Source organism: Notolepis coatsorum, assembly GCF_963971535.1.
Source record: "Notolepis coatsorum genome assembly, chromosome: 5".
Lineage (NCBI taxonomy): Eukaryota > Metazoa > Chordata > Actinopteri > Aulopiformes > Paralepididae > Notolepis > Notolepis coatsorum.
The window spans coordinates 102,338,744-102,366,518 of record NC_140169.1 but is presented as its reverse complement, the minus strand read 5'-3'; the positions used below and the strand labels follow the sequence as shown (position 1 = coordinate 102,366,518).

General features: G+C 43.6%; 1 protein-coding gene across 1 annotated transcript in view; it reads right to left on the bottom strand.

Annotated features, from left to right (window-relative positions):
* cdc42bpab (CDC42 binding protein kinase alpha (DMPK-like) b) overlaps positions 1–27,775 on the bottom strand; it is a 198,592-nt gene that overhangs the window by 44,818 nt on the left and 125,999 nt on the right. The window contains 10 exon segments of the mRNA XM_084313821.1: positions 96–215; positions 3,294–3,370; positions 4,709–4,800; positions 7,796–7,944; positions 8,221–8,326; positions 11,073–11,197; positions 21,356–21,461; positions 23,987–24,234; positions 25,236–25,346; positions 25,837–25,957. Of these exon segments, the coding sequence (XP_084169947.1) occupies positions 96–215; positions 3,294–3,370; positions 4,709–4,800; positions 7,796–7,944; positions 8,221–8,326; positions 11,073–11,197; positions 21,356–21,461; positions 23,987–24,234; positions 25,236–25,346; positions 25,837–25,957 (1,255 nt within the window).

The window sequence follows — 27,775 nt, the reverse complement described above, 5'->3', positions numbered from 1 at the left end:
CCTTAGCAAACCAGTGTTAGCTTTCAAACTAGTTTCCATTGAGGTTTTACTTTATTTATTTATAATTTATTCTTATTTTCAGAGACGTGTCTGACCTCCATGGGCTCCACGTCACTAGCCATGGAGGGCGAGCGCGAGCGCGACTTGAGGTGGGACTTAGAGTCCTCGTCCCGGGACGGGGTGTTGGAGGGGGTGAAGTTATCCACAGATTCCACCTGAAGAAGAGATGGAGGAGAGGAGAGGAGAGGAGAGGAGAGGAGAGGAGAGGAGAGGAGAGGAGGAGCAGAGAGGAAGGATGAGGAAGAGAGGAGAATGGGAGGGAGGGACGAAGAGAGAAGAGACAGGAGATAGGGATAGAAGAGGGAGAGGACGAGATATGGAGAGAAGAGGGATAGGGAGGGAGAAAGGGGGTAGGGAGAGAGGGAGGAGATAGGGAGAGAGAGGGAGTGAGAGAGAGAGTGGAGATAGGGAGAGGGAAGGAGGGAGTGTTAGTTAAAAAGGTAATATATGTTTTAATATACCGATGGCAACCAGCCCCATCCATGCTAGAAAGAAAATCGGACACCATAACATGTAAAAACAGGCTACATAGAATCTGTGGCCAAGGCAAGAGGCAAAGGATGCAACATCCCGTATGATATTTAACCTGCATAAGACCACAGTTCTATTGTATATATATATATATATATATACACACAGTATCCACAACACAATGAAACACATTATACAACCCACTGACCCACTGACCATGCTCAACTGAAGGCCCTGAGAGACGCAGGCAATATTTTGAGGTCATGTAGACGGCCACCAATTACGACCAACACAGTATATTTTTTTTATCTACTTTTTCTCCCCATTTTCTATTTTTCTCCCTTCCCCAATTTCGTATCGTCCAATTCTACCCTCCCCTGTCTCGAACGCTGTTGGCCATGCCTCCCACTGGTCGGCTGCAATGTGGACGAAGCCTTGCATCACGTGTCCCCTCCGGTACTCGAGGAGGCAGCCGTCGCATCTTTTCACCTGCACCGCGCGATCTCTCAGCGGCGAGGGTCTGCGTGGGAGGGACACGCCGCCTCCGTCGCTTCCTGATTCTACTGCGCAGGTGCACCAACCGACCTGTAGGAGTCGCTGTCCACAACATACGAGCCCCACCCACCAGCTTCCCACCCCCTAATACTGCCAATTATATTAGTATGAACGACCAGCCAAGCTGGTAGCAACGCCGAGAGCTGGGCTGGAACCCAGCATCTGCTGCGTTGGTGGCGAGCGCCTTGCCCACTGCGCCACCTAGCCGCCCTCGACCAACACAGTATTGTGATTTTCCATCATACTAACTTTCATCCCTTACAGCCCTCTTTTAAGTTCACCTCTTTGATGTTGCTCATTTTGCCAATTCCCAGTTAAGAGAAATATTGCCCAAATCTGTTTTCCCCATAAAAAATGTATTGCCAGCGTATATCATCAGCATCAAGCATACACCACGCGTACAGTACGAGATCATACACCACACGTACAGTATGATGTCATACACCACGCGTACAGTACGAGATCATACAGTGCGATGACATTCACCATGTGTACAGTATGATGTCATACACGTGTACAGTACGATGTCATACACTATGTGTACAGTACGACGTCATACACTATGTGTACAGTACGAGGTCAAACACCAGGTCTACAGTACGAGGGCATTCACAGAACCAAAAACACAAATCATACAAATACACTTAGGAAAAGGGCAGTGACAGACAAGAATGGACACCCACCCCCCCCTCCCCTCCCCTCCCCCCCCCTAACCTAACGCCCCCAGCATGCAGCAAGCCACACACACACACTCACAGACCATAGGTATGCCCATGCAACAAGGACAGAGATATTTCAGAGACAGTTTGGGGGGGATGGTAGTTGAAACAAGGCCACAGAGCACAGGGAGTGCTGCTTACACGTCTGCCTTTGCTACCCGGACCGACGGACGGAGAGCGCTTTGATGAGGCAGAGGGAGAGAGAGAGAGATGGATGAATATCAGAAACCTGACAAAGACACTGGATGACGTGACAACACAGACGGGCGGAGGAGGGTATATCATAGGAGGGAGGAGACTGGAATGTCTGCCAGGTTTATATGGAGGATAAAGTCTAGAGGATGAAAGAAACACGTACAAAACTATGAGGAAGTTGAGAAAGTCAACAGAGAAGATACTATTGATGTGTTCTGAATGGATGGAGAATGGATGGAGTACTGAGTGGTGTGTGTCTGAGGTGTTGAAGCCAAGCTCTAGTACTAGAAAGCAGAGCATAGCTTAGAGAGGGAGATATTGACTAGCAATCTCCAAGTCATACAGTATGCAAGTGTGCGCACATATATGCAGTCTCTCACACACACATGCGCGTGCGCACGCACGCACAAACCACCCTCTCTCTCTCTCAACTAGCTAAAATGCACACGGACGTTCTACTGTACAGTAAAGCTATCGTTACACACACGCACAAAGACCTGGTCCTAGCCTAAAGAAACACTTACGTCTTCCCAAAACTCAATTAAAGAGGACGAGGATGAGGAAAGAGAGTCCTGACGTACCACAGAATGAAAGCAAAGAGAACCAAACAAAGAAAAAACAAAAACAACAACAACAGATTGAAAAGAAATAGAGGAACCAAACAAAATCATAGAATAAAATAAATAACGCCAACACCAAAAATGTTAAAACATCCAATTCTGAAAAGGATGAAAGAACTGAAAGACAGAGGGAAGACACCATATTCACACGAGCAAAATGGCCGCCGTGTGAATATGGCCAATGAGACGTCAACTGCTCATCATTAAATGTTTTACATTTTGTTTTCTTTAGATGATGGCAGATCTGTATTGTGGCGACAGCTAAGCCCCATTCAGGTGAGATTGTAGTTACAGGATGAAGTGTGTGATTAAATATTAGATTAACGTCAAGACATTTTAATCCTCGCCTCCGGCCCTGCCCCATGGATTTGAACTAGTGGACACATTTATGGAGGAGAGTAATTGGAAGACCTCTGTAAAAAAAGATATATACCCGGTATATATAATAATCATTGAATAGCACAAGTGATATTTACATTATCTAACCCTAACTCATGAAAACTAATCTCATCCAAATGATGGCTTCAGAAATTCATCAATAGTAAAAAAAAAAAACATCCTAATTTGAATACCACTGAATTGTTTTGAAGCCAGATTGATGGATGATTGAATGAGATCACGGCACGGTGTGTGCCAGGCTCATGGTGGGTTAGCGGGTGAAGAGGCTACTTACATCGAACTGGTCGAGGGCAGACGTGGGCGCGTTGAGGAACGCCAGGAAGGAGTTCTGGGAGTCTTGGTGCTTGACGCCTACGCAGTAGAACAACGCACACACACACCTCTGGTTAAACAAGTGACATACAGTAAAAACATCACAGTTTTGGGACGGAATTGTACACTATACCGGTTCTCGTGGGCCCCCAAGTGAAATAAACAAAGATAAATAATACAATTCAATTATTATTATTTATGTGACCTGTGTATTTACCACGTGGAGAAAAATGTAAATTTATTTATTTCTCCACGTGGTAAATACAAACATGTTTACAGGAACGTTTTGGAGTTGTATTTGGAGTGTATTTCGTGACTGTTGGGAACTAGGCTACACTGGCACACCTACTTCCAGTGAATGACGCTAAGCTAGGCTAACGGTGCGGCTGTTCCCTAAGCCTAATGCATGCACAAAAAAGAAAAGGGTATCTGCTTGTCTAACTCCGGGGTAGATGGCAAATAAGCTAATTTCCCAAAAAGTTGGCGTGTTCCAAGGGAGCTAGCTTACATTTCTGGTTCTAGGAGTCTTAAAAAGGACCACACAGGTATGATGAACCAGAGCTACAGAAAGCTATTCATATTAAGCTATGCTTAATGGTCAGGAAAATGGTGGAGGGTAATGGACTGTAAAATATGTGTGGTGATTAGTTTTAAACGAGCTGAAAGCCATATTTAGACCAGTATGGTGCTTTTAAGAGTCAGTCAACCGCTGATTCACAGTATAAATAAAAATATCTGCTCCAGGGTGAAGTCAAGATAAGGTTACATTCCATACAATCATATCCATATAATCATAGTGACCGCTTAGAAGAGAGACCCCGTCAGTTTAAACAATAGATGCATTCAAACGTCGTTTTGATGTTGTTGCAAAATAGTGTTTTTTTTTTTTATGCCATTTCAAACTAGCGTGTGAAACTGCTTCATGCTGACGTCTGAAACAAGCTAATCTTCCATGTATTCTCTGATGGAGTGTGACTTTTTTTTAAATGACCACAATGTAACCGCCATGTAACACTAGTGTTGAAGTCATGGGTCTTATCCTGCATTAGGGCCGTTGCTGTAGACAAGTCCTCCTTTGAATGTCATACAGACCAACCAGAACCGTTTCACACGCTATATATAACACACAACTCTCCTTTTCAAATAACTGGGTTACTTGTGCCTTCTGATGTGCAGAAAAAGAGAACAATATAATATATATCCATCTATCTATTAATATTAATATTATTAATATTCGGTCAATGTAATATTATATCTCAACATTTCCCCAACACTTCCTGGCAGGGCGAGAGCAACAGCATCTAGTGGAGCAGCCAGTAGTGGACTTCTAGGATGTTGATATTAGGGTCAAAGGTCAGGGAATTTCCCAGGTCTCACCCCTTCGTAGCCGCATCTCCTCCGTCTCCTTCTTCAGTCGGTCGATCTCAACCAGCAGCTCCTGGTTCCTGTTCTCCACCTCCTGCAGCTTACTGGAGGAAGAGGAGGAGGAAGATGAGGATTAAGATGAGGATTAAGATGACAAGGAGGAGGAAGACATGGAGGAGGAGGAGGAGGAGGAGGAGGAGGAGGAGGAGGAGGAGGAGGAGGAGGAGGAGGAGAAGTAGGACAACAGAAGCAGGTGAGCCTTGTCGTGGAATATATTATCATGTCATTATAGACAGCTTGACTGGTTCTGACCAGCTATGTAATGTGCTCAGATACTGGCAGACACTACTGTCCCTTTAATGTGGGGAGAGGATGACCTCATCTTTTTCTCTCCTAGCAAGGTTGTTTAGCATTCCACATAACAAACAACACCGCCTAGCCAAGGCTGGTTCTCCTTTGGGCAGACTTTGTTTACCTGTCTGGGTGTCTAGTGGACGTCATTTCATTTGTGTATTAATGTACGTCTGACTAGAGCTCTTGGTCATTTTATGGCCAGATGCTACTGTGTGAACATGTTGTCTCTGACCGTAAACTGAACTTTCATTGTGGCCACGGTGAAATAAACCCTTCTATTATTAAGAATGACTCAGAATGATTAATGTAAACGGCTCATCGTTTTGTCCTTTAATATTTCCCATTACAGACTCCACTCCAATAGAAGCAGGTGAGTTACAGTAGCCTCCACTCCAATAGAAGCAGGTGAGTTACAGTAGCCTCCACTGCAATAGAAGCAGGTGAGTTACAGTAGCCTCCACTCCAATAGAAGCAGGTGAGTTACAGTAGCCTCCACTCCAATAGAAGCAGGTGAGTTACAGTAGCCTCCACTGCAATAGAAGCAGGAGAGTGAGTTACAGTAACCTCCACTGCAATAGAAGCAGGAGAGTTACAGTAGCCTCCACTCCAATAGAAGCAGGTGAGTTACAGTAGCCTCCACTCTAATAGAAGCAGGAAAGTTACAGTAGCCTCTACTCCAATAGAAGCAGGAGAGTTACAGTAACCTCCACTCCAATAGAAGCAGGTGAGTTACAGTAGCCTCCACTGCAATAGAAGCAGGAGAGTTACAGTAGCCTCCACTGCAATAGAAGCAGGTGAGTTACAGTAGCCTCCACTCTAATAGAAGCAGGAAAGTTACAGTAGCCTCCACTCCAATAGAAGCAGGTGAGTGAGTTACAGTAACCTCCACTGCAATAGAAACAGGTGAGTGAGTTACAGTAGCCTCCACTGCAATAGAAGCAGGTGAGTTACAGTAGCCTCCACTGCAATAGAAGCAGGTGAGTTACAGTAGCCTCCACTCCAATAGAAGCAGGAGAGTTACAGTAGCCTCCACTGCAATAGAAGCAGGAGAGTGAGTTACAGTAGCCTCCACTCCAATAGAAGCAGGTGAGTTACAGTAGCCTCCACTCCAATAGAAGCAGGAAAGTTACAGTAGCCTCCACTCCAATAGAAGCAGGTGAGTGAGTTACAGTAGCCTCCACTGCAATAGAAGCAGGTGAGTTACAGTAGCCTCCACTCCAATAGAAGCAGGTGAGTTACAGTAGCATCCACTCCAATAGAAGCAGGAGAGTTACAGTAGCATCCACTCCAATAGAAGCAGGAGAGTTACAGTAGCCTCCACTCCAATAGAAGCAGGAGAGTTACAGTAGCATCCACTCCAATAGAAGCAGGAGAGTTACAGTAGCATCCACTCCAATAGAAGCAGGAGAGTTACAGTAGCCTCCACTGCAATAGAAGCAGGAGAGTGAGTTACAGTAGCCTCCACTCCAATAGAAGCAGGAGAGTTACAGTAGCCTCCACTCCAATAGAAGCAGGAGAGTGAGTTACAGTAGCCTCCACTCCAATAGAAGCAGGAGAGTGAGTTACAGTAGCCTCCACTCCAATAGAAGCAGGAGAGTTACAGTAGCCTCCACTGCAATAGAAGCAGGAGAGTGAGTTACAGTAACCTCCACTGCAATAGAAGCAGGAGAGTTACAGTAGCCTCCACTCCAATAGAAGCAGGAGAGTGAGTTACAGTAACCTCCACTGCAATAGAAGCAGGTGAGTTACAGTAGCCTCCACTCCAATAGAAGCAGGTGAGTTACAGTAGCCTCCACTCCAATAGAAGCAGGAGAGTGAGTTACAGTAGCCTCCACTCCAATAGAAGCAGGAGAGTTACAGTAGCCTCCACTGCAATAGAAGCAGGAGAGTGAGTTACAGTAGCCTCCACTGCAATAGAAGCAGGTGAGTTACAGTAGCATCCACTCCAATAGAAGCAGGTGAGTTACAGTAGCCTCCACTCCAATAGAAGCAGGAGAGTGAGTTACAGTAGCCTCCACTGCAATAGAAGCAGGTGAGTTACAGTAGCCTCCACTCCAATAGAAGCAGGAGAGTTACAGTAGCCTCCACTGCAATAGAAGCAGGAGAGTGAGTTACAGTAGCCTCCACTGCAATAGAAGCAGGTGAGTTACAGTAGCATCCACTCCAATAGAAGCAGGTGAGTTACAGTAGCCTCCACTCCAATAGAAGCAGGAGAGTGAGTTACAGTAGCCTCCACTCCAATAGAAGCAGGAGAGTGAGTTACAGTAGCCTCCACTCCAATAGAAGCAGGAGAGTGAGTTACAGTAGCATCCACTCCAATAGAAGCAGGTGAGTTACAGTAGCCTCCACTGCAATAGAAGCAGGTGAGTTACAGTAGCCTCCACTCCAATAGAAGCAGGAGAGTGAGTTACAGTAGCCTCCACTGCAATAGAAGCAGAGCGTATTTCTCAGCTGTTGGCCTGGACTTCAGAGCACGGTGGAATGTAAAGTATACTGATACTGAATATTATTTCTTCTAAATATGGCCTCTCTGATATCATGTATTGTTGAAGGGTATATGCGTACCACTCTGTGGAGGTGTTGTTGCCTCATACATTAATAACACGTATAGTAATAACATACTGGCACAATACCGGCGATGACGGCACATAAACCTCCAAAGTAATTCTACTCCTCACAGTTACTGCTGGCCGTATAATACAGTAGGGCTCGTCACACGTGTTACATGTTAATTGCATTGCATACCACTCTGTGGACATGTTGGTGGCCTTGACTTTGTTGAGCTCGTCCTGGATGCTCTGCTTGGCTCGGATCTCGCCGTCCAGGGCCGACTGCAGCTCCAGGCGCGCAGACATGTCCAGCTTGGCGAAGCGACGCATCTTCCACGGCATGTCCTGAGAGAGCGAGAGAGAGAGAGATGCAAAGAGGGAGATATTTAGAGTTAGAGAGTAAATTGATAGTAGACAGATCCACTCTGTCCACAGTTGAGACTTAACCCTTTCAGATGTACGATCACACCAGTTTGATTTGGAGAACTTAACATTCTAACGATGCCGTCACAATGGCCTGCAAGTGGTAAAGTGGTAGAATCCCTCCCCCAAAAAACACCTGAAAGGTGTGTCTGTCTGTCTGTCTGTCTGTCTGTCTGCCTGCCTGTCTGTCTGTCTCACCGTGGCTCGTGCTCCCAGGCTGGTGTTTCTCAGACCCTCCAGCTCCTCCGTCATCTTGGTGGCCAGAGCCTGCAGGTAGCCCCTCGCGTCCTTCTCATCACTCACCCTGCACACACACACACACACACACACACACACACACACACACACACACACACACACACACACACACACACACACACACACACACACACACACACACACACACACACACACACACACACACACACACACACACACACACACACACACACACACACACACACACACACACACAAATATATTTCCATCAATATGCATAATATGTGATAACATTTAATTGTCATTGTCATACATTCATTAATTATACTGCGTGAACCTTAACCATTAAAGCTAACTTAAAGGAACATGCCAACATCATGGTGAATGCACTTACCATCGTCTCCAGACTCAAACAAGAAGATGGATACCAATCTCCTCTCTGTGTGTTCACTAGAAAGCTATTTGGCTGCCAGCTAGCCTATAGCACAAGCTAGCCTATAGCACAAGCTAGCCTATAGCACAAGCTAGCCTATAGCACAAGCTAGCCTATAGCACAAGCTAGCCTATAGCACAAGCTAGCCTATAGCACAAATGAATGGAAGCGGATCAGTCTAGCTCAGTCTAACAGCGGGAGAAGTGGTGTTGGCCAACAGCTAGGCTAGCTGGTCCGTATCCGCCTCCAGACAACAGCTAGGCTAGCTGGTCCGTATCCGCCTCCAGACAACAGCTAGGCTAGCTGGTCCGTATCCGCCTCCAGACAACAGCTAGGCTAGCTGGTCCGTATCCGCCGCCATTATTTTGTGCTAAGCTAGGCCAGCTTGCAGCCAGATAGCTTTCTACTGAACGGACAGAAATGAAATTGTACAAAAGTTAATCTTCTTGTCAAACTCTGGAGAACACAGTAAAGCGCATCATGTCCCATAATGTTGGCGTGTTCCTAAGGATGGGAACGTGAGCAAACCCCAGGTTCTGGTGGCCAATTTCTCTGTAGCCAACAATCAACTGAACCCTTGCACTGAAGAACCATATGACTCAGAGGAACAATCATTTCAAACTTTATTATCTATAGATGGTTAAAGTATTCCGTTCATTCATAGTTAAAGGAACACGCCAACTTTTGGGGAAATTAGCTTTATTTGCCATCTACCCCGGAGTTAGACAAGCAGATACATTTCCGTCTAAACGGGATGATAACTCCCTAAAATGTACCCTTTTTTTTTAAATGAGGATGGACAAAATGACCTTATTTGAGATTATCTTTGTCTTCTTTTCCTTGTGAGGACATTTGGTGCAAGAATAAGAACACATACACCCAGCCACAAAGAACATAGCTCACTGTTGTAGCTTGAAGTGATTTCCAACACATCATCACACACACCCACACACACACACCCACACACACACACAGCCTGCAGGTAGCCTGCATGACAGCGTGAACTCAAATAGACTCTTAACACAGCAAACACAAACAACTGAAGGAGCAAATATCACAAACTGCACCGTAACACAAGAATTAGACTACTACAGTGCACACACTATCCCAATACACACACACACATTAACGAGCCTAATACACACACTAGCACACCCAGTACGCCGTGTCCTGTTGGGAATAAAGCGCAAAACTCCAATGCAAACACTGTACATAATGTCTGGTTTTTCTCACATGACTCTAACCCTGTGCTTCTCAATATGGAGGATCCCCCAAGAGGTCAAGTGATGATTTGGAGAGTTTGTGAACAGATATACAAATCCATCATCATGTTTATAACTTTTGGTATTATGCTTTTCTTTCCCTTGAAATTAAGGACATTAAAGTCTACACAGTACTCCGCCAATCATTAATCAAATGAAATAGACTGAAAAGAGGAAATACAAACCCAAGCTCCCCATTCTGTCTATGTTGACCATGTAGGAGGGTCACAGATAGCCTAGGCATCCCTCTGTTTTTAGGGGCCACACTTCAGAAAGGTTGAGGACCACTGTTCTACACAACCATGCCGACTACTACTTCCTGCTTTTCTCCACTGCAGTAACACAGAACCTCCACCAGGGGTCAACATTAACTGCAGAATCATTTTAACCATGAATTCCCAGCCAAATGTGTATGTTTGGAATGTGTGTGTGTGTGTGTGTGTGTGTGTGTGTGTGTGTGTGTGTGTGTGTGTGTGTGTGTGCGCGTGTGTGGTATGCTCGCTATGTGAAGACTGCAGGCTTGTCGGAGAGAGGAGAGTCGCAGCAGCTGGTCTGGTGTCAGCTGTTACAGAGATGTGAGCGGATGGGAGGGTCAAGCAATCCTGTGATCTTAAGCTATGTGGAAATTGTTGTAGGTTTATTTTACAGCCAAACCCGATACAGCGCTGAACATGGTGTTAGGTATGTGCGCGCGTGTGTGTGCGCGCGTGTTGAAACCCTGTGATATTTGAATCCTATGACTGTGTGATTTGATCTGCTGATTCAATAAATTATTTTAAATGGATGGATGCTCCTTTGAGGTGTGCCTTGGTATGCACTGTGATACATATATATATATATATATGTATGTACTGTAGGTGTCAGTTAACTATGTGTATCTTCATTATTATGTATATTAGGTATCCATTCATGTGTGAGTGTGTGAGTGTGCGTGTGCGTGTGCGTGTGTGTGTGTGTGTGTGTGTGGATGCATGTGTCAGTTTTTGGGTGCGTATATGTATTTAAGTGTAGGGGTGTGTGTCTGCACACGTGTGTTTGAGTTTGCGTGTGTGAAAATGTAGATGTTTTATTGTAGATGTATGTGTATATGCACACACGTGTGTGAGTGTGAGAGAGTGAGCGTGTGTGTGTCTCACCACTGGATGATCTCAGTGATCTGCGCCTCCCAGTGAGCCACGCTCTCCTTCTTATCAGACAGCTCCCTCATCTCATCCTCCAGCTGCCTGTTGCTGCTGGTCATCTTCTCACAGATACTGGTCATCTGCAGAGAGAGAGAGAGACAGAGAAGAGTGTCAGATCGTTATACAAAGTGTTGTGTCATGAAGGCTAACCTACTGCATTGTTTTATACAAAGTGTTGTGTCATGAAGGCTAACCTACTGCATTGTTTTATACAAAGTGTTGTCATGACGTCTAACCTACTGCATTGTTTTATACAAAGTGTTGTCATGACGTCTAACCTACAGCATTGTTTTATACAGAATGTTGTGTCATGAAGGCTAACCTACTGCATTGTTTTATACAAAGTGTTGTGTCATGACGTCTAACCTACAGCATTGTTTTATACAAAGTGTTGTCATGACGTCTAACCTACTGCATTGTGTTATATACAAAGTGTTGTCATGACGTCTAACCTACTGCATTGTTTTATACAGAGTGTTGTCATGACGTCTAACCTACTGCATTGTTTTATACAAAGTGTTGTCATGACGTCTAACCTACTGCATTGTTTTATACAAAGTGTTGTCATGACGTCTAACCTACTGCATTGTTTTATACAAAGTGTTGTCATGACGTCTAACCTACTGCATTGTTTTATACAAAGTGTTGTGTCATGACGTCTAACCTACTGCATTGTTTTATACAAAGTGTTGTCATGACGTCTAACCTACTGCATTGTTTTATACAAAGTGTTGTCATGACGTCTAACCTACTGCATTGTTTTATACAGAGTGTTGTCATGACGTCTAACCTACTGCATTGTTTTATACAAAGTGTTGTCATGACGTCTAACCTACAGCATTGTTTTATACAAAGTGTTGTCATGACGTCTAACCTACTGCATTGTTTTATACAAAGTGTTGTGTCATGACGTCTAACCTACTGCATTGTTTTATACAAAGTGTTGTCATGACGTCTAACCTACTGCATTGTTTTATACAAAGTGTTGTCATGACGTCTAACCTACTGCATTGTTTTATACAGAGTGTTGTCATGACGTCTAACCTACTGCATTGTTTTATACAAAGTGTTGTCATGACGTCTAACCTACAGCATTGTTTTATACAAAGTGTTGTCATGACGTCTAACCTACTGCATTGTGTTATACAAAGTGTGAGTCTTGGGAAGATTATAATGGGTGAAGCCAGAGTCTTCTCAGGTCCATATTGACAGACATGTTGAAGAAACAGTAGGCTAGTAGTGCAGCATTCTACAAGCAAGATTGTTTTTGTCCTGTTTGGCAACACAATAATCTCCCAAATCAGTGTTTGGGTCACAAGAATATTGAATATTGAAAATGCTTCAAAAAAGTTTAAAGTAAACTGTGTGCTGTTGTGTGTTAAATCTCCAAGAGAACGTGAACTGTGTGCTGTTGTGTGTTAAATCTCCAATAGACATAGTGTAGAACCAGCTGGTCTCAGACCTGTAGAACCACCTTGACACCAATTCATTCAGTTCATAAACAGGCCCGGAAGGTGTTGGACAAGAAACCATTTCGCCACCACCACTGTACCATCCTCAAAAAACGTGCCCTGCTAAGCTGGGAAAACATGCCAAAACTCAAGAGATATTTAAAATCCAACACGGTCTGGCCCCACCACCTCTCTCACAGTTCTTAACAGAAAGCAGCAGGTTCACCAGAACAGTAATAGGAGGGAAATGTCATCATCCCGGGAAGGAAAAGCGCATTTAGTAAATCAGCCTTCTCGATTAGAGCTGCAGAGTTCTGGAACACCAATCCCATCACACTTCCGCAGTATTGATACACTGTTATTATGTATGTAAATTGTATTCTACTGTTGCACTTTTTATATCACCACTCTCAGCACTGTCACCTTTTCTTAAATCACTATTATGCTGGTTTTTATTGCGTTTTTTCGTACCGTACTTTTCGCACTATAAGCCGCACCTGACTATAAGCCGCAGCAGCTAAATTGAATGATGTGTACATATATAAGCCGCACTGGACTATAAGCCGCAGGTGTTTTAATGTTTAATTACCATATGTAATTAGCATTGGGACACAATACTGTCGGACAAATAACAAGAATTAACCCATTTACAAGTTGTATTAAGTTTAGCAAATAAGGGAACAGATAAATAACATTTCAATGCCGTCAAAAAAGCAATATTTAGATTTTTACATTTTCGGGTTTGGTCACGTCGAGTCACATATAAGCCGCACCGTTATATAAGCCGCAGGGTCGAAAAATGGGGGGAAAAGCCGCGGCTTATAGTCCGAAAAGTACGGTATGTATTCTATTGTGTATTTTATTGACATGCTGTAGGTCGAGGGGGCGAGACCCAAGAATGTTGCTCTTTTTGTACGTGAATATGACAAGATGCAACAATAAAACTGAATCTGAATCAGAATTCTTGGAAAGGACAATGAAAAAGAAGCTCTGAGAGGTACAGTAGTTCACACAGACACACATGTCACCACAGCGCGGGTCAGACCAGCGAGCGAGGAGACGACACTGAGGCCGGACCAGACCAAAGCAAAAACAACGTTTGCATTGATGTTAAAGATGTTCACTGGAAGTAGGTGTGCCAGTGGAGCCTAGTCACGAAATACACTCCAAATACAACTCCAAAACGTTCCTGTAAACATGTTGTGACCCGTGTATTTACCACGTGGAGAAATAAATTGCAGTGATTTCATCACCTTAAAAAAGACCTGTTTTTTTTTTTTTTTAACAGGGCTTTTGAGGTGATGAAATCACTGCGCCCAGGCAGCAGTGGTTCGGCAAAAGAAATCAGAGTATATATCTGCTTAGAAAACGGAAATCATTATTTTTTTGTATTTCTCCACGTGGTAAATACACAGGTCACAACATGTTTACAGGAACGTTTTGGAGTTGTATTTGGAGTGTATTTCGTGACTGTTGGGAACTAGGCTACACTGGCACACCTACTTCCAGTGAATGACGCTAAGCTAGGCTAACGGTGCGGCTGTTCCCTAAGCCTAATGCAGCACAGAGACGAAAAGGGTATCTGCTTGTCTAACTCCAGGGTAGATGGCAAATAAGCAAATTTCCCAAAAAGTTGGCGTGTTCCTTTAGATACTCCAAACCTGTGTGCTGATTAGTAAAATGGGCTAAAAGTCACATTTAGACCAGTATTTGGTACTTTAACTTCCTATCCAAGTGCAGTAATGGCAAAGATCGGGTGTAAATAAATCCTAAGGAATAAGAGGCAAGTGCTTCATTGAAGGAGAGGTGCCGGCTGGTAGCGATTTTTTTTATGATTAATTGCGAATATATTCCTGTTGAGCTATAGATTGTGAATGAATACGCACAGAAAGGTACACCATGCAAATGTTAATGCTTTATTTGTTTTAAACCGAGACGATTTAGAAAATGGGCAATGGGGAAATACATTGCGTTGGACAGAGGGTGGAACACGAAAAATGGCAATGACGTCACCACTACACCTCCCTATAGTCTTCCTAGGGTGCGTGGGATACACGCAGACATGTTGGCTTAAATAAATAAACGTTCTGCGCGGAGGCTACGAGGTTAACGTGCGACACGCAACCTTTTCTCTCGATCCCCCGGCCGTCCTTACATAGACATGCTATCGTCCAGCCCACGTGACCCAGCTGCGGGGAGAATGTTTTGGTAGAAACGACTCCCCGGTAGTGAATCACACTCCGTGTGACAAACAGTGTGGCACATACGTGTGGGGAGACAGAAACGCTGTTTCGAAGTGGAACACAAACACACCAGCGCTCGGGAAATAAACACCTTTCAATATAGTCGGAAATATTTGAACTTTAACTTCGAGGTGTGTTTTGATTTACTAAACGCCACACTTTTTTTTTTAACAGCCTACTAACAAGTGGAAACATCCCTAAGCAGCACAGTCATGTAAATCAACCGCTCCTCGCCTTTCTTTTTTTTCCTACAGCATTCGACTGTAATTTTCCCCCCGGACTAACGAACACTGACATGGATGTATGGAATATGTTACTCCGCCAACGCCGTTTCAAATGTATCTTTCCATGCTCAGAGACGGAATAGCGGTGAGGAATCTTACATCTTAAAAAAAAAAAAAAAAAAGGAAAAAAAGAAAATCTGCATCCAGAGCTCCATGCCAGGAGAACCTCTCATCCAGGGCCCTGGCCGGCCTGAGCTCCATGCCAGGAGAACCTCTCATCCAGGGCCCTGGCCGGCCTGAGCTCCATGCCAGGAGAACCTCTCATCCAGGGCCCTGGCCGGCCTGAGCTCCATGCCAGGAGAACCTCTCATCCAGGGCCCTGGCCGGCCTGAGCTCCATGCCAGGAGAACCTCTCATCCAGGGCCCTGGCCGGCCTGAGCTCCATGCCAGAAGAACCTCTCATCCAGGGCCCTGGCCGGCCTGAGCTCCATGCCAGGAGAACCTCTCATCCAGGGCCCTGGCCGGCCTGAGCTCCATGCCAGGAGAACCTCTCATCCAGGGCCCTGGCCGGCCTGAGCTCCATGCCAGGAGAACCTCTCATCCAGGGCCCTGGCCGGCCTGAGCTCCATGCCAGGAGAACCTCTCATCCAGGGCCCTGGCCGGCCTGAGCTCCATGCCAGGAGAACCTCTCATCCAGGGCCCTGGCCGGCCTGAGCTCCATGCCAGAAGAACCGTGGGTTATTTTCCCCTCATCTCCCTATTTCTTAATATCTCTCATCGATCTCACTCCATCAACAGGAAGACATTAAACTCTCAATGAAGGTGGGCTGTTCCTTCTCTTTTCTCTCTTCGATTCTACAGCATGACAACAGATAATGGTGGTTTCTTTTTTTAGGTTCATGGGGGGATAGTGTGTCATGGTAGGGGGTTAAAGAAGTGGCCTTGTGACTGAAAGGTAGCCAGTTAGATTCCCCAAACCGGACGGGCAAATCTGAGCAGGGGAATGTGAACCTACAACCCCCTCCCTCTACAACCACTGTTGAAATTACCCCCCCCCCCCCCCCCCCCCCCCCCAAACAGCTCCAGTGGTGATTTTATTGGCCAGCTTCCAGGCATAAGTGTGTGCGTACGCGTGCGTGTGTGTGTTAGGGATGGGCAGCAGGCCAACGTTATTTCCAGGAAAGTTACATCGTTGATGCTTCCACGTTAACGTATGGTTTTGTTTTAATAATCTAATAATGTTTTAATAATAAGATAATCCAACAAGCGATCTAGCTGGCTGCTGTCATTGCTAACCGCTAGATATTTGGGAGTCGGACCAGGCTAGCGTATTTCGGGAAACAAAAGCATTCATTCGTAACATTACATCACTGATGCTTGAAATGTGTGAGCAAATGTACAAACTGTTGCTACAATGTAACATTGTAACACTTTCTTTTCTGTTCCAGTCTGTCCCAGCTGTTAACAGACTGATATGCTACCTGGCTAGCTAGCGAGCTGTACCCAGCATGCCGAACAGCAGTGTAACAATTAATACGGTCCCCTCTCAATACACTACACCGTGTAGTTGCCGGTAAAAACAAGGGGAAAATTAAGAAAACATTTTAGACAAAACGATATTCACATAAATTATTTGATTATTCTATTTGAAAATCGATGACCACCCCTTTAGTTTGAGTTTTTAACAGTAAATTATTTGGAATAGGGGACATGGAATCTGTGTGTTAATTCCAGCTCTATGAAATGATATGGTAGCGGTCCCTATTAGACTTTTTTCATCTACATACTTTCATGGTGTAGAGTTTGGGGACATGGGTGAGATTATGTGCAAAATAAATCATAATTTGTGAAGTGCTCCTTTAAGTCAACGTGCCTGGTTGAAGAAAGTAGGAAATAACAAAAACCCAGAAACACATTCCGACTTAATCCAATCCGCCTGCATTGGTTTATAAAAAAATAAACCCCAGCTCTTTTCTATGTAGTAGTAACAAAGTGAGACGTTACTGCGTCTCTCCGTTGGCACCCCGTGTCCACATGTGGTCCCTGTTTCCCCCGTCCGTCGTGGCATTATATTCCAACTTCATAACACGGACCGCAAAAAAAAGAGACAAACAAGCAGCCAGGGGTCTTATATTCGTCTCCCTCCCCCTTCCTCCTTCTAAGAAATTATTTGGTTTGGGAGCATCCAACATCTAACATCCAATGTCCAAGCCACCCCCCAATTCCCCCGTATTTTCCCGCTCTTTCCAAGGTCAACAGAGGAGAGCGTAAACTGTGTAATCTGATTTAAACTGTGCTTGGACGTTGGCTAGTTGGATGCTCCCAAACCAAATAATTTCTTAGAAGGAGGAAGGGGGAGGGAGACGCTCCTCTTGACATATGGAATGAAAGACAGCAGGCAAATCAAAGTCCATTTTGTTATTTCAACTTCATTTAACCGGCCTCGTTGACTTAAGGACACATCTTCTGTTTACAGAAGTGTAAACTGCATTCCATTGCAGTGTGTAGGAGGCAAACCGACGACTTGTTTATTTATTTATCTTAGAGAGGGATACTGAACGGTGATTGAGCTGGTCTTGCCAGGGGGTAATGATAGTATTCAGTATGACTTAGAAGGGGTTGTCTGGGGTTAGGCATTGTGGTGTCTGTGACTAAGTATTTTACATAAAATTTGAGTGTGATTAATGTGACATGCGAATTACCAGCATTTTAGTGTGTGTGTTTGTGAGTGAGTGAGTGAGTGAGTGAGTGAGTGAGTGAGTGAGTGAGTGAGTGAGTGAGTGAGTGAGTGCAGTGTTTCCCTTATATGCATGAATTAGGACCGCCGCTTCTATGAACTAGACTATTAAAGAAAATATATATATATTATAATATTATTATTATTATTTTTTTTATCATTTCATTTGGGCTGTTGTAGTGTTATGATTTGTGTATGTTAGACAGTTAGTATGTTAGTATTTATATTATCTATTAAATCATCTATATCTATGTTCAATACAAATAGTGTACAAGTGTTGAGGCATGTCATTAATCATTCTTGACATTTACTTTGATTACAACTACACTGCAAAAAATATGTATCTTATCAAGTGAACATATCTTGTATTTGGTACAATAAGTCTATATTGAGTAGAATTATCTTATCCCACTGGCAGATAATTTAGCTTTTTTTCTAATTTTGGTCAATTTAATCTTAGATTAACAAGATTAACATTTTCTCAAAACAAGATTACATTGACCAAAATCAAGAAAGAAAATAAACAAAATTATCTGTGGAATAAGATAATTCAAGATAATTCTACTCAATATGAGACTCAATAAGATATTTTCACTTGATAAGATTTATTTTTTAGCAGTGTACAAATATGTATAATGCAGCTACCTGTGCCTCCAGAGCACTTCTAGTGTCAGCGGACACACCAAAAACATCCTAGCAAATTCACACGCACATGACTCCATGAACATGAACATCAATAACCTCTCGAACAATTCTAAGGTAGTTTTAAGTTATTTCTCCGGCAGCGTGCGCTAATATGGATTCCGGCGGCACGTGCGCACGCACAAATATGGATTCCGGCAGAGTGCGCGCAGCACAGCACCGCTGTTGAATTTTTTTTCAGGGGAAACACTGGAGTGAGTGAGTGAGTGAGTGAGTGAGTGAGTGAGTGAGTGAGTGAGTGAGTGAGTGAGTGAGTGAGTGAGTGAGTGAGTGAGTGAGTGAGTGAGTGAAGTAAGCTCTTACTGTGCTATCTGCCAAAGTGTTATTGTACAATGTACAGTATCAAACCTGACAATTGAGCACATATGGAACTGAAAGGTCACTGTATATAAGATTGTATTAACAATGTTCAGCCCCTGGCCTGTTTGTAATGTATGTGGACGCACTAGAAATAAATCATATGTATGTGCTTGTGTGAGTGTTTCTGACTTTGGGGACACATTTCAGACTAGAGACCAGTTGATTCATTGGAGACAAAAGCACCGCCCCCAGTTTGGAAAATGTATTATTAAAGCTGCAGTAGACAACTTCAGAGAAACAAGTGAGTTTACCTGCCCAGCAGAAATAGAGCAAGATCTGCATCTTATATTTAGCATTTTTAGATTATATATTAGATTCGATTTAGACTATTGGATTGTTAGATTATACATTGCATATATTTAGCATTCTAGCATTTCGTTTTTTTGTTTGTTATATATTAGATTAGATTTAGATTATTAGATTATATATTGTAACTATATTTATTGTAGGGCAAAATAACAGAGGGCATACATACCCTCATCTCACACCTTGTTGCCCATATGCGCATGTCCAGAGTAAATTATATTGTATATTGTTTACACTGCCTTTTTATTCTATTTACTTCTCCACTGTACTATAATTCTGTGACCTGTACCTGTATGTCTTCTACTACCTGTACCTCCCCTCCCCCCTCCCCCATGCTGCTATGATACAGAATTTCCCCCAAGGAGATCAATAAAGAAATATCTTATCTTATCACTTTTCACACCCATGCACTTGCAACAAAGGAAACTCCCAGAGTATTTATTTCACAGCTATTTATTTAGTAAATATTTCCTAGTCTCTGATTTGCACGTTGCGTGTACTTCTTGACAAGGCACACAATGGTGGTCTCATGTTTTTCAATGTGGCCCCACGAACACCACTTGTCAGGCCACACACCTCTGATTGGTTATTGGTGCAGGAAGCTGTTGTTTTTGGCCAATCAGATGTGTTTGGCCTGCCAAGTGGTGTTCCCAGGGTGGCATCGTAAATGTAAGACCACCACCGTGTCCCTCGTCAAAGAGTAACACAATGTGCAAAAACGAAAGCTGTCGATGCCTCTGGGAGTCTATATGGAAAACCTTTGCTGCGCGTGGCTTGGGCTTGAAAAGTGATGCCGATCTCGCTCTATTTCTGCTGGGCAGGTAAACTCACTCTTGCTAATTTCTCCAAAGTTGCCTAATGCAGCTTTAAGGTTAAGATTAGGGGCTAGGGGCAGGGGTTCCCAATTCATTTTCTGCCCTGGTCCACTTTCTAGGATTCAAATTACTAGGCGGGCCAACCCCTCACCCTTCCCTCATTAAAAATGCAGAAGAACGGACACCTACTGTGAATTGTACCTAAATTGCACCTCGTCCCATTTCTGCCTTGCACTATATAGTATTGTATATTAGTACACTGCACAGTATTGTATATTGTATGGTAACTACGTCTATTCTGCATCGAACATTGTACATATGTCTAAACTGAACACTGTGACCTCATTTTTTTACTTCTAATTTTACTATGTTGTTTTGTTTCATACTTGTCTTGTCTTGCACAGTCTCTGGAGCGTAACAGTAAGAAGCATTTTGTATAAAAGTATTCTGTACTTCTGTATGACAAATATTAAAGAAACTTGAAACTTGAAACGTGAAGTTCATTTTGAACAGCGTGTCATTTCAGTTGCATGAAATGCAAGTCCAAATGTAACATTCAATAACCATTCGGTTTTTTTTGTTACAGTATATGAAGGAGCATCAAATTTGCTAAATTATAGCCTACTGCTGGAAACACTTTAACGTAGGCCTAGACTTTCCTGAAATAAAAAAATGTATTGTCCATGGCAGAGAAGCACAACACTCGTTTGTTTAACACAACTAAAAACAGGCTACTAACCGAATGGAAACTAGATACGCATAACAATTAGCATACATTTCAAACAAGTCTAACAACCAAAATGTTATTTTAAAAAGAAAATAATAATATTTGGATCAAGCAGAAACCATGGGATGGAAATCAGAGCGTGTCAATGCGAAAAGTGGCCTTTTCGAAAGTTGGGCTGATATGATGTTGTGGCGAGGCGGAGGCACTGGTGGAGGTGTTCGTTCGTAATTCTGTTTCTTTGTTCATTGTGGAGAAGCCGGACTCGCAGGTGTATGTCGATCCAAACATGGCCAGGAAGAACATTGCCAGCCTTTTGATGTTCTTGAAGTTGGACTCGATGTTGGACCAGAATTCACAAACTGTCACGTTGCGGTGTTGCGCTTTCAGCACCTCTGAGGTGGACAGCTGCACCATGTGTTGCATGTGTGTTTAGTTGCAGGATAGCATTTGCTCCCCTATGTGTAACTCAAGGGCTATTTATTTTCCTGTTTCATAATAAAGGTTCTCTGCGCTACGAATTTCATAATAAGAGAACTTTTCCAAATTAAAAGGCTGCCTATTGGGAACCCCTGGGCTAGGGAATGAATGAAAGTCAATGCAATGTCCCCAAAAGTGCGAGTGCATGCACGTGCGTGTGTATGTGTGTGTGTGTGTGTGTGTGTGTACGTGTCACCTTATCCAGCTCGCTGGTCAGCTTCTTGTTGTCTTCAGACAGCAGGATCCTCTCCCTCTCATACTTCTGCTTATGCTCCGTCTCAAACTCCTCACGCTCGCTTTGACTGACACACACACACACACACACACACACACACACACACGCACACACGCACACACATTAATCTCCCACTTCAAACCTCAACCTATCACTCTTTCTATATCTCTGTGTGGGGGCCTAGTCTACGTAGACTATTTCTACAGTCTAAATAAGATTGCGCAGGACAAAGACAGGTTATTACACTATTATTACACTATTATTATTATTATTATTATTATTATTATTATTATTATTATTATTATTATTATTATTATTATTATTATTATTATTATTAAAGTCCAAACACATTAATGCACTTAGAAATAGGATATACAGCCAAGTATGAAAGAAATGTAATTATATAACCGCGGTTGGATTTGTTTGAATAAGGCTTGGGGACGCTAGGCTAGAGGATACAGCAACAAAACTTGCAGGCTTCTCCTTTCAAGAACGCTAAAGAGTCTATGGTGAGAGTACTTGAGGTTAAGTTGCTTTTATTCGCTGATGACTCAAGTCTACACTACCATCAAAAACACAAATATGAGGAAAAATAATTGACTTTTGGCTTTGGATTCTGGCTATCGACTGTATCTGCTGAAGCTAGTAGGGAAAAGCTACGAGTTACAGTAGAAACTCCTTTATCCAAACCCCCCCAAAAATGTATGAAGTGAATGAAATGAAGTGAAGGTCATTCGTGGAGAATGAGATATTCAGAATACTGAAACCTACTGTGGTTCTGGACCAAACGTTTTTTTTTATTAGTATTTATTTATTAATATTATTATTTATAATATATTATAAGTTTATCAACACGTAATAACTTAGGAAATTCCAACAATCACTAGGATAACATATATTATATGTTCTCATCATTTTGGTGGAGTGGTCGGCTTGGCACTTCAGTCAAAGAGTTTCTACTGTGCTCCAAAAGGAAACGGTAGGTTACCGTTAGGTTTCAATACTAGAGACGTTTAAAGGGGCAATACCAACCAAATCAGGAATTCCAATGTTATTTCCAGGGCCTAGGAAAATTCAATCAATATTTGTGAACATGAGCAATTCTCTCCCAAAGCCAGACACCAGAGAAGTAAGACTCAATACTTGTGATGTCATCAGGTACGAAGTCTGAAGCTGCTCCATAGAGAAATAGATGATTGATTTTATGGACCCACAGAATGTTTTTTATATTCTCTGGTATAAAGTTCTGAAACTGTACTCATATACTCAGAACATTCACTGGATGCTGTCAGTGTTGTCTATGGAGCAACTTCAGACTTTTCTTTGTTTTAACTCTCTAGCTTTTGGATTTGGGTGGACAGTGTTCACTACTATTTGAGAACTGTCTTAGGCCATAGGAATAACATGTATGAATTCTTAAAATCAGTTCGTAGTTCTCCTTTAAGGTTATTATTATCACAGTAACCATGATTACCTCAGACAATCATCGCTGAAAGAGACAATGGAGAAGAAAACAAACCATATCACTGACAGTTCAGACATTATGACACTGGTGTTGAGTGACCTCTTCTACATTTTCCCTAAATGATACATTGAATTATAAAACGTGTAGCTCAAATCAAGCAATCTGACTGGTTCATAGCCGTGGTACATTGAGCATAATATATAGAACCGCACCCTGAGAGGGGGAACTGCGCCCTGAAAGGGAGGTTTGCCCTGAGTGGGAGGTTCAAAGGGTCAAAGTGGGTATCAAACAAGAGGGAAGACTGTCAGGTTTTAAACTGTGGATACCAAAATAGAAGGTAAAGACGACTTTGAACTGTTAAACAGTAATCAAGAACTATTTTATTGCTCTGTAAAAAAACTGATTTTATAGTATGTCTGCACTTTATGTGCTCATTTCATCATTTATGTCTTTTCTATTCTACTAAAACTTAATCAAACCATAAACAAGGTGGCCTGTGGGGATGTTAGATCCTAATGTGATTTTATATGTCTGCTCATTTTACCCTTGCTATTATTTGACTTATTTTTAACTTTTATCTCTACGCATGTTTTGTAACAGATTACAGAAGCCTATTGGAACGTGAGGTTCTGATATGATTTGATTCATATATCTGCATTATTTTATCCGACTTTATGCTTTGCTCTTTGCTCTTCTTACAGTTTTATAAAAGCAATAGCTCACTTCAGGCCATGGTATATGGTTATTATATCACAGCTAAGGGGCGTAGTTAGCTGACTGAGCTATTGCTTATTGCTCTTTGAATGGGGATTCATCCGTATCTAAGAATCCGTCACTTATTATCGTTTTTTCTTTTGTATTTGAAGTCACTGGTAAATTACTGACCACGCAGAATGGTGATAAGATAAAATAACCTTTTCCCACTTTTTTTCCATGTACCATCTTCTACGCATGCAGCATCCACTGGTCTCTGCCAGCCCAATACCTCCCATCCTCCCTCCCTGCCTTTCTCTTCTTCCCTCCCCCCTCCTCCTCCTCCTCCTCCCCCACTCCTCTTCCCTCTTCCTCCTCATCCCTGCTCCTCCTCCTCCCTCATCCCTGCTCTTCCTCCTCTCCCTCCTCCGTACCTCTCTCTTCGAGTCTTCTCCAGCTTGTCTTTGAGCATCAGGATCTCTTTCTGCAGGGCCAGGTGTTGACCCTCGGCGTCCCTCAGCTCCTTGCGCAGGGCCTTGTGCTCGGCGGTGTGCTGCGTCTCCCGGCGGCCCAGCTCCTCCTCGTACAAGAGCGTCTTCTTCTCCAGGTCGCCCCGCAGGCGCCCCACCTCCTGGGACTGGTCCCCCGAGAAGGAGGTGGCCGACAGGCCGGTCTGCTTCAGCTGGGTGGAGGTAGGTATGGAGAGAAGAAGAGACGAGGGGGGGGATATGGAGGAGGAGAGAAGGTGGGCCGAAAGAGCATAGAAAGAAAGAAAGAAAGAAAGAAAGAAAGAAAGAAAGAAAGAAAGAAAGAAAGAAAGAAAGAAAGAAAGAAAGAAAGAAAGAAAGAAAGAAAGAAAGAAAGAAAGAAAGAAAGAAAGAAAGGACATATTGTTCACATTGTTGGACAACTTAGCGACTAGACAATGGACATTACAGTTCAGTGTTACGTCCATGTGTGCGTTCATGTCTATACATGCTGCTGCCAATGAGCATCTCACAGATCTGTACTATTGAATTCAGTCTAGAGGAAGTCATTCTCACAGAGCTGCTGCAGTATCATGCAGTATTGGACCGTCACAGCTACACTATGCTCCCCATTTAGATGATGTGGTTCTCTCTCCCCGTGTCTGTGTGCGTGTGTCTGCGCTTCAATACACTAGCCGAACTTGGCAGAGTGTTTAACGAGAGACAGAATGTCCACTCGGTCACATTGTTGTTGTCACCTCTAACGTTAGTCAGTAGTAGTAGTAGTAGTAGTAGATGATATGAGCAGGCTGTGACCGTGGACAATTTAAAATAAGTGCACTGCAGAGACAGAGTGCAGATCTACTTGAGCAAAAGGAGACAATGCAGACAGACAATGACGTTGGTGTTCATTTAACCAATGGTCTGACTGTGTGTGTCTGACTGTGTGTCTGTGTGTGTGTCTGTGTCTGTGTGTCTGTGTGTCTGTGTGTGTGTCTGTGTGTGTGTCTGTGTGTGTGTCTGTGTGTGTGTCTGTGTGTCTGACTGTGTGTCTGTCTGTGTGTCTGTCTGTGTGTCTGTGTGTGTGTCTGTGTGTCTGTGTGTGTGTGTCTGTGTGTCTGTGTGTGTGTCTGTGTGTGTGTCTGTGTCTGTGTGTGTGTCTGTGTGTGTGTCTGACTGTGTGTCTGTGTGTGTGTGTGTCTGTGTGTGTGTGTACCTTCAGTCCCTCCAGGTCCTCCTCCAGCTGCCTGCTGTGCTGCTCGTTGCGCTCCCTCAGCTTCCTCTCCTTCTGGGCCTCGGCCGATTGCTCCTCCACCTGCGCCTCCATCTGACAGGAGGCGCACATCCACAAAGGTCAGGGATTATGGGATGGAGACCCTCACAGTCTCACACACATGAAGCCTCTCGGAGCAGGAGCGCCAGAGCAGGACCAATATCCCCCTCAGGTTATTAGATATTATACTGTATATCATTTGGTGGACAATTTCATCCAAAGTGTCTTTCAGTCCTCTATATTTTTACCATGGGTGCTTCCAGAGAGGGACTAGAACCCCCAACCCTGGCAGTGTTGGTGGCGGGCTCTACTGTACCTCTAATTAAACCGTGCAGAATCGCAGGACATGACCAGGCGTGTTGTTCAGCAATAGTGGATCGGCGCTCTTACTATGAAATGCATCACATGTCTGGATGAATATGAATATCTAGAATACATCATAAATACCTAAGATTCTAAACAACGCCAAACACAAGTGAAACACAGACACGTTCGGGGCGAAGCACCATCAACCACGAGGGGGGGGGGGGGGGCTCTACTCTACCTCCTTCTTGGCCCTCTCGGCCCTTCGCACCTCCAGCCGGAAACCCTCCACCTTCTGGGTCTGGCTCTCCATCTCCTCCTCCTTGTCCCGTAGCTGGCGGGCCAGACGCTGCTTGGTGGACCTGTGGGGGGGGGGGAAGACAATCATAATGTATTTTAACATTCACTTTCCGGGAAGTGGGAAAGAATTGACAGCGGCTGATAATGGCACACGCTGCTCAGATTACCTGGGGGGGGGGGTAAGGGTTGATGTTCGGTAACGATAGACCTTCATCACGGCAGACATTTTGACGTGTCATAGCAGGGTACACACAGCTGTGACTAATAACATTAATGATGGGTCTGTTCTGTTGAGGCGTGGTGCCAGTGAGCCGGGATACACAGCCAAATGGAGCGCACTCCAGATTAGGGTTATTAGTTACAGCTGTGTGTACCTATTTGAAATCTGACAATATATATATATTTTTTATCTATTCTATTCTACAATTTTATTGCACTGCACTATTGCACTATTTTACTCTGTCTATTTTATCTTAATCTTTTTATTATTGTCTATTTAAAACTGAATCAAACCATAAACAAGGTGGCCTGTTGGGATGTTAGATCCTAATGTAAAAAACTGTGATTAATTTTATATGTCTGCACTTTATGTGCTCATTTTATGCCTGTCTTTTTTCTGTTGTGAAGCACTTTGAGCTGCAGTTTCTGTATGAAAGGTGCTATACAAATAAAGTTTATTATTATTATTATTATTATTACTTCAAAATGTTTGCTGTGACCAGCTAACTTAGCTGTTGACCAAAAACACCTCTCCCAGAGTTTTAAGCTAGTGGTCCATATATCGGCTTCCATTAATTTGTGCTAAGCTAGGCTAGCATGCAGCCAGATCGCCATCTACTGAACACACAGAGGGGAAATTGGTATCTCTCTTCTTGTTTTCCATAATGGTGGCATGTTCCTTTAAGAGATGTGGGATGAGGGCAGCTGGGTGGCACAGTGGGCAAGGCGCTCGCCACCAACGCAGGAGATACTGGTATCGAGCCCAGCTCTCTGCGTTGATTACCTTGATGAGCGCGCTCCTTTCCAAAAGTTTAACTAGTTTCAACTTTATGCGCTGAGAGCGCTCCGCCCAAAGCTCATGCCGCCGAGAGCTCATAAACAAGAGGCGTGGGGCTGGGAAAAGGAGCGAGTCTGTCGCGTCTCCAGCATAGAAATGAATGACAGGAAGGAGCTGACAACTCATAAAACGTCCGCTATGGACACAAGCCCTTAGAGGGTGGGAAAGCTGGTGGGCGGGTCCTGGTCGTTGTAAAACAGCGACTCCTACAGTTCGGTCGGGGTGCCTGCTCAGTATGGAAAGGATCTAAGGGGGGTAGTGTGATCCTTCCACACGTTACACCCTCTCAGTGAGAGTCAGCGCTGTCAGGTGAAAAGAAGCGTTGATTGGCTACACATGTGTCGGAGGAAGCATGTGATAGCCTCCACTCTCCCAGACTGACTGTAGGGGGTAGAGTGCTCTACGACCAGGAAGGGGAGTGGGAATTGGCATAACGACTAACATTGGGATGGGAGAAAAACGGAGGAAAAAGGAGGGGGGAAAGATTAAAAAAATAAATAAAAATAAAAATAAAAGAGATGTGGGATGCAATTGCCAAAAACACACACCATATTCACTTCATTTTGACATTGGGAGAGAATAGAGTGAGATAGTGGGCAGCTGGAGGGTAAAGGTGCGTTCCATACTGCACATCATCTACACCACTGAGTACTGACTGCTACATGTCAAGAAGGAGTCATTTAGGACAGTAAAGGCTAGTCTATTTCAAACTGGCTGTTAGCAATATGAAATTATTCATTCTTCATATTTTATAGGAAATATTCAGTGACTACAGCCAAGGAATGACTGTGTCTGTATGCTTAGGTAAGGTACAAGGTATTGA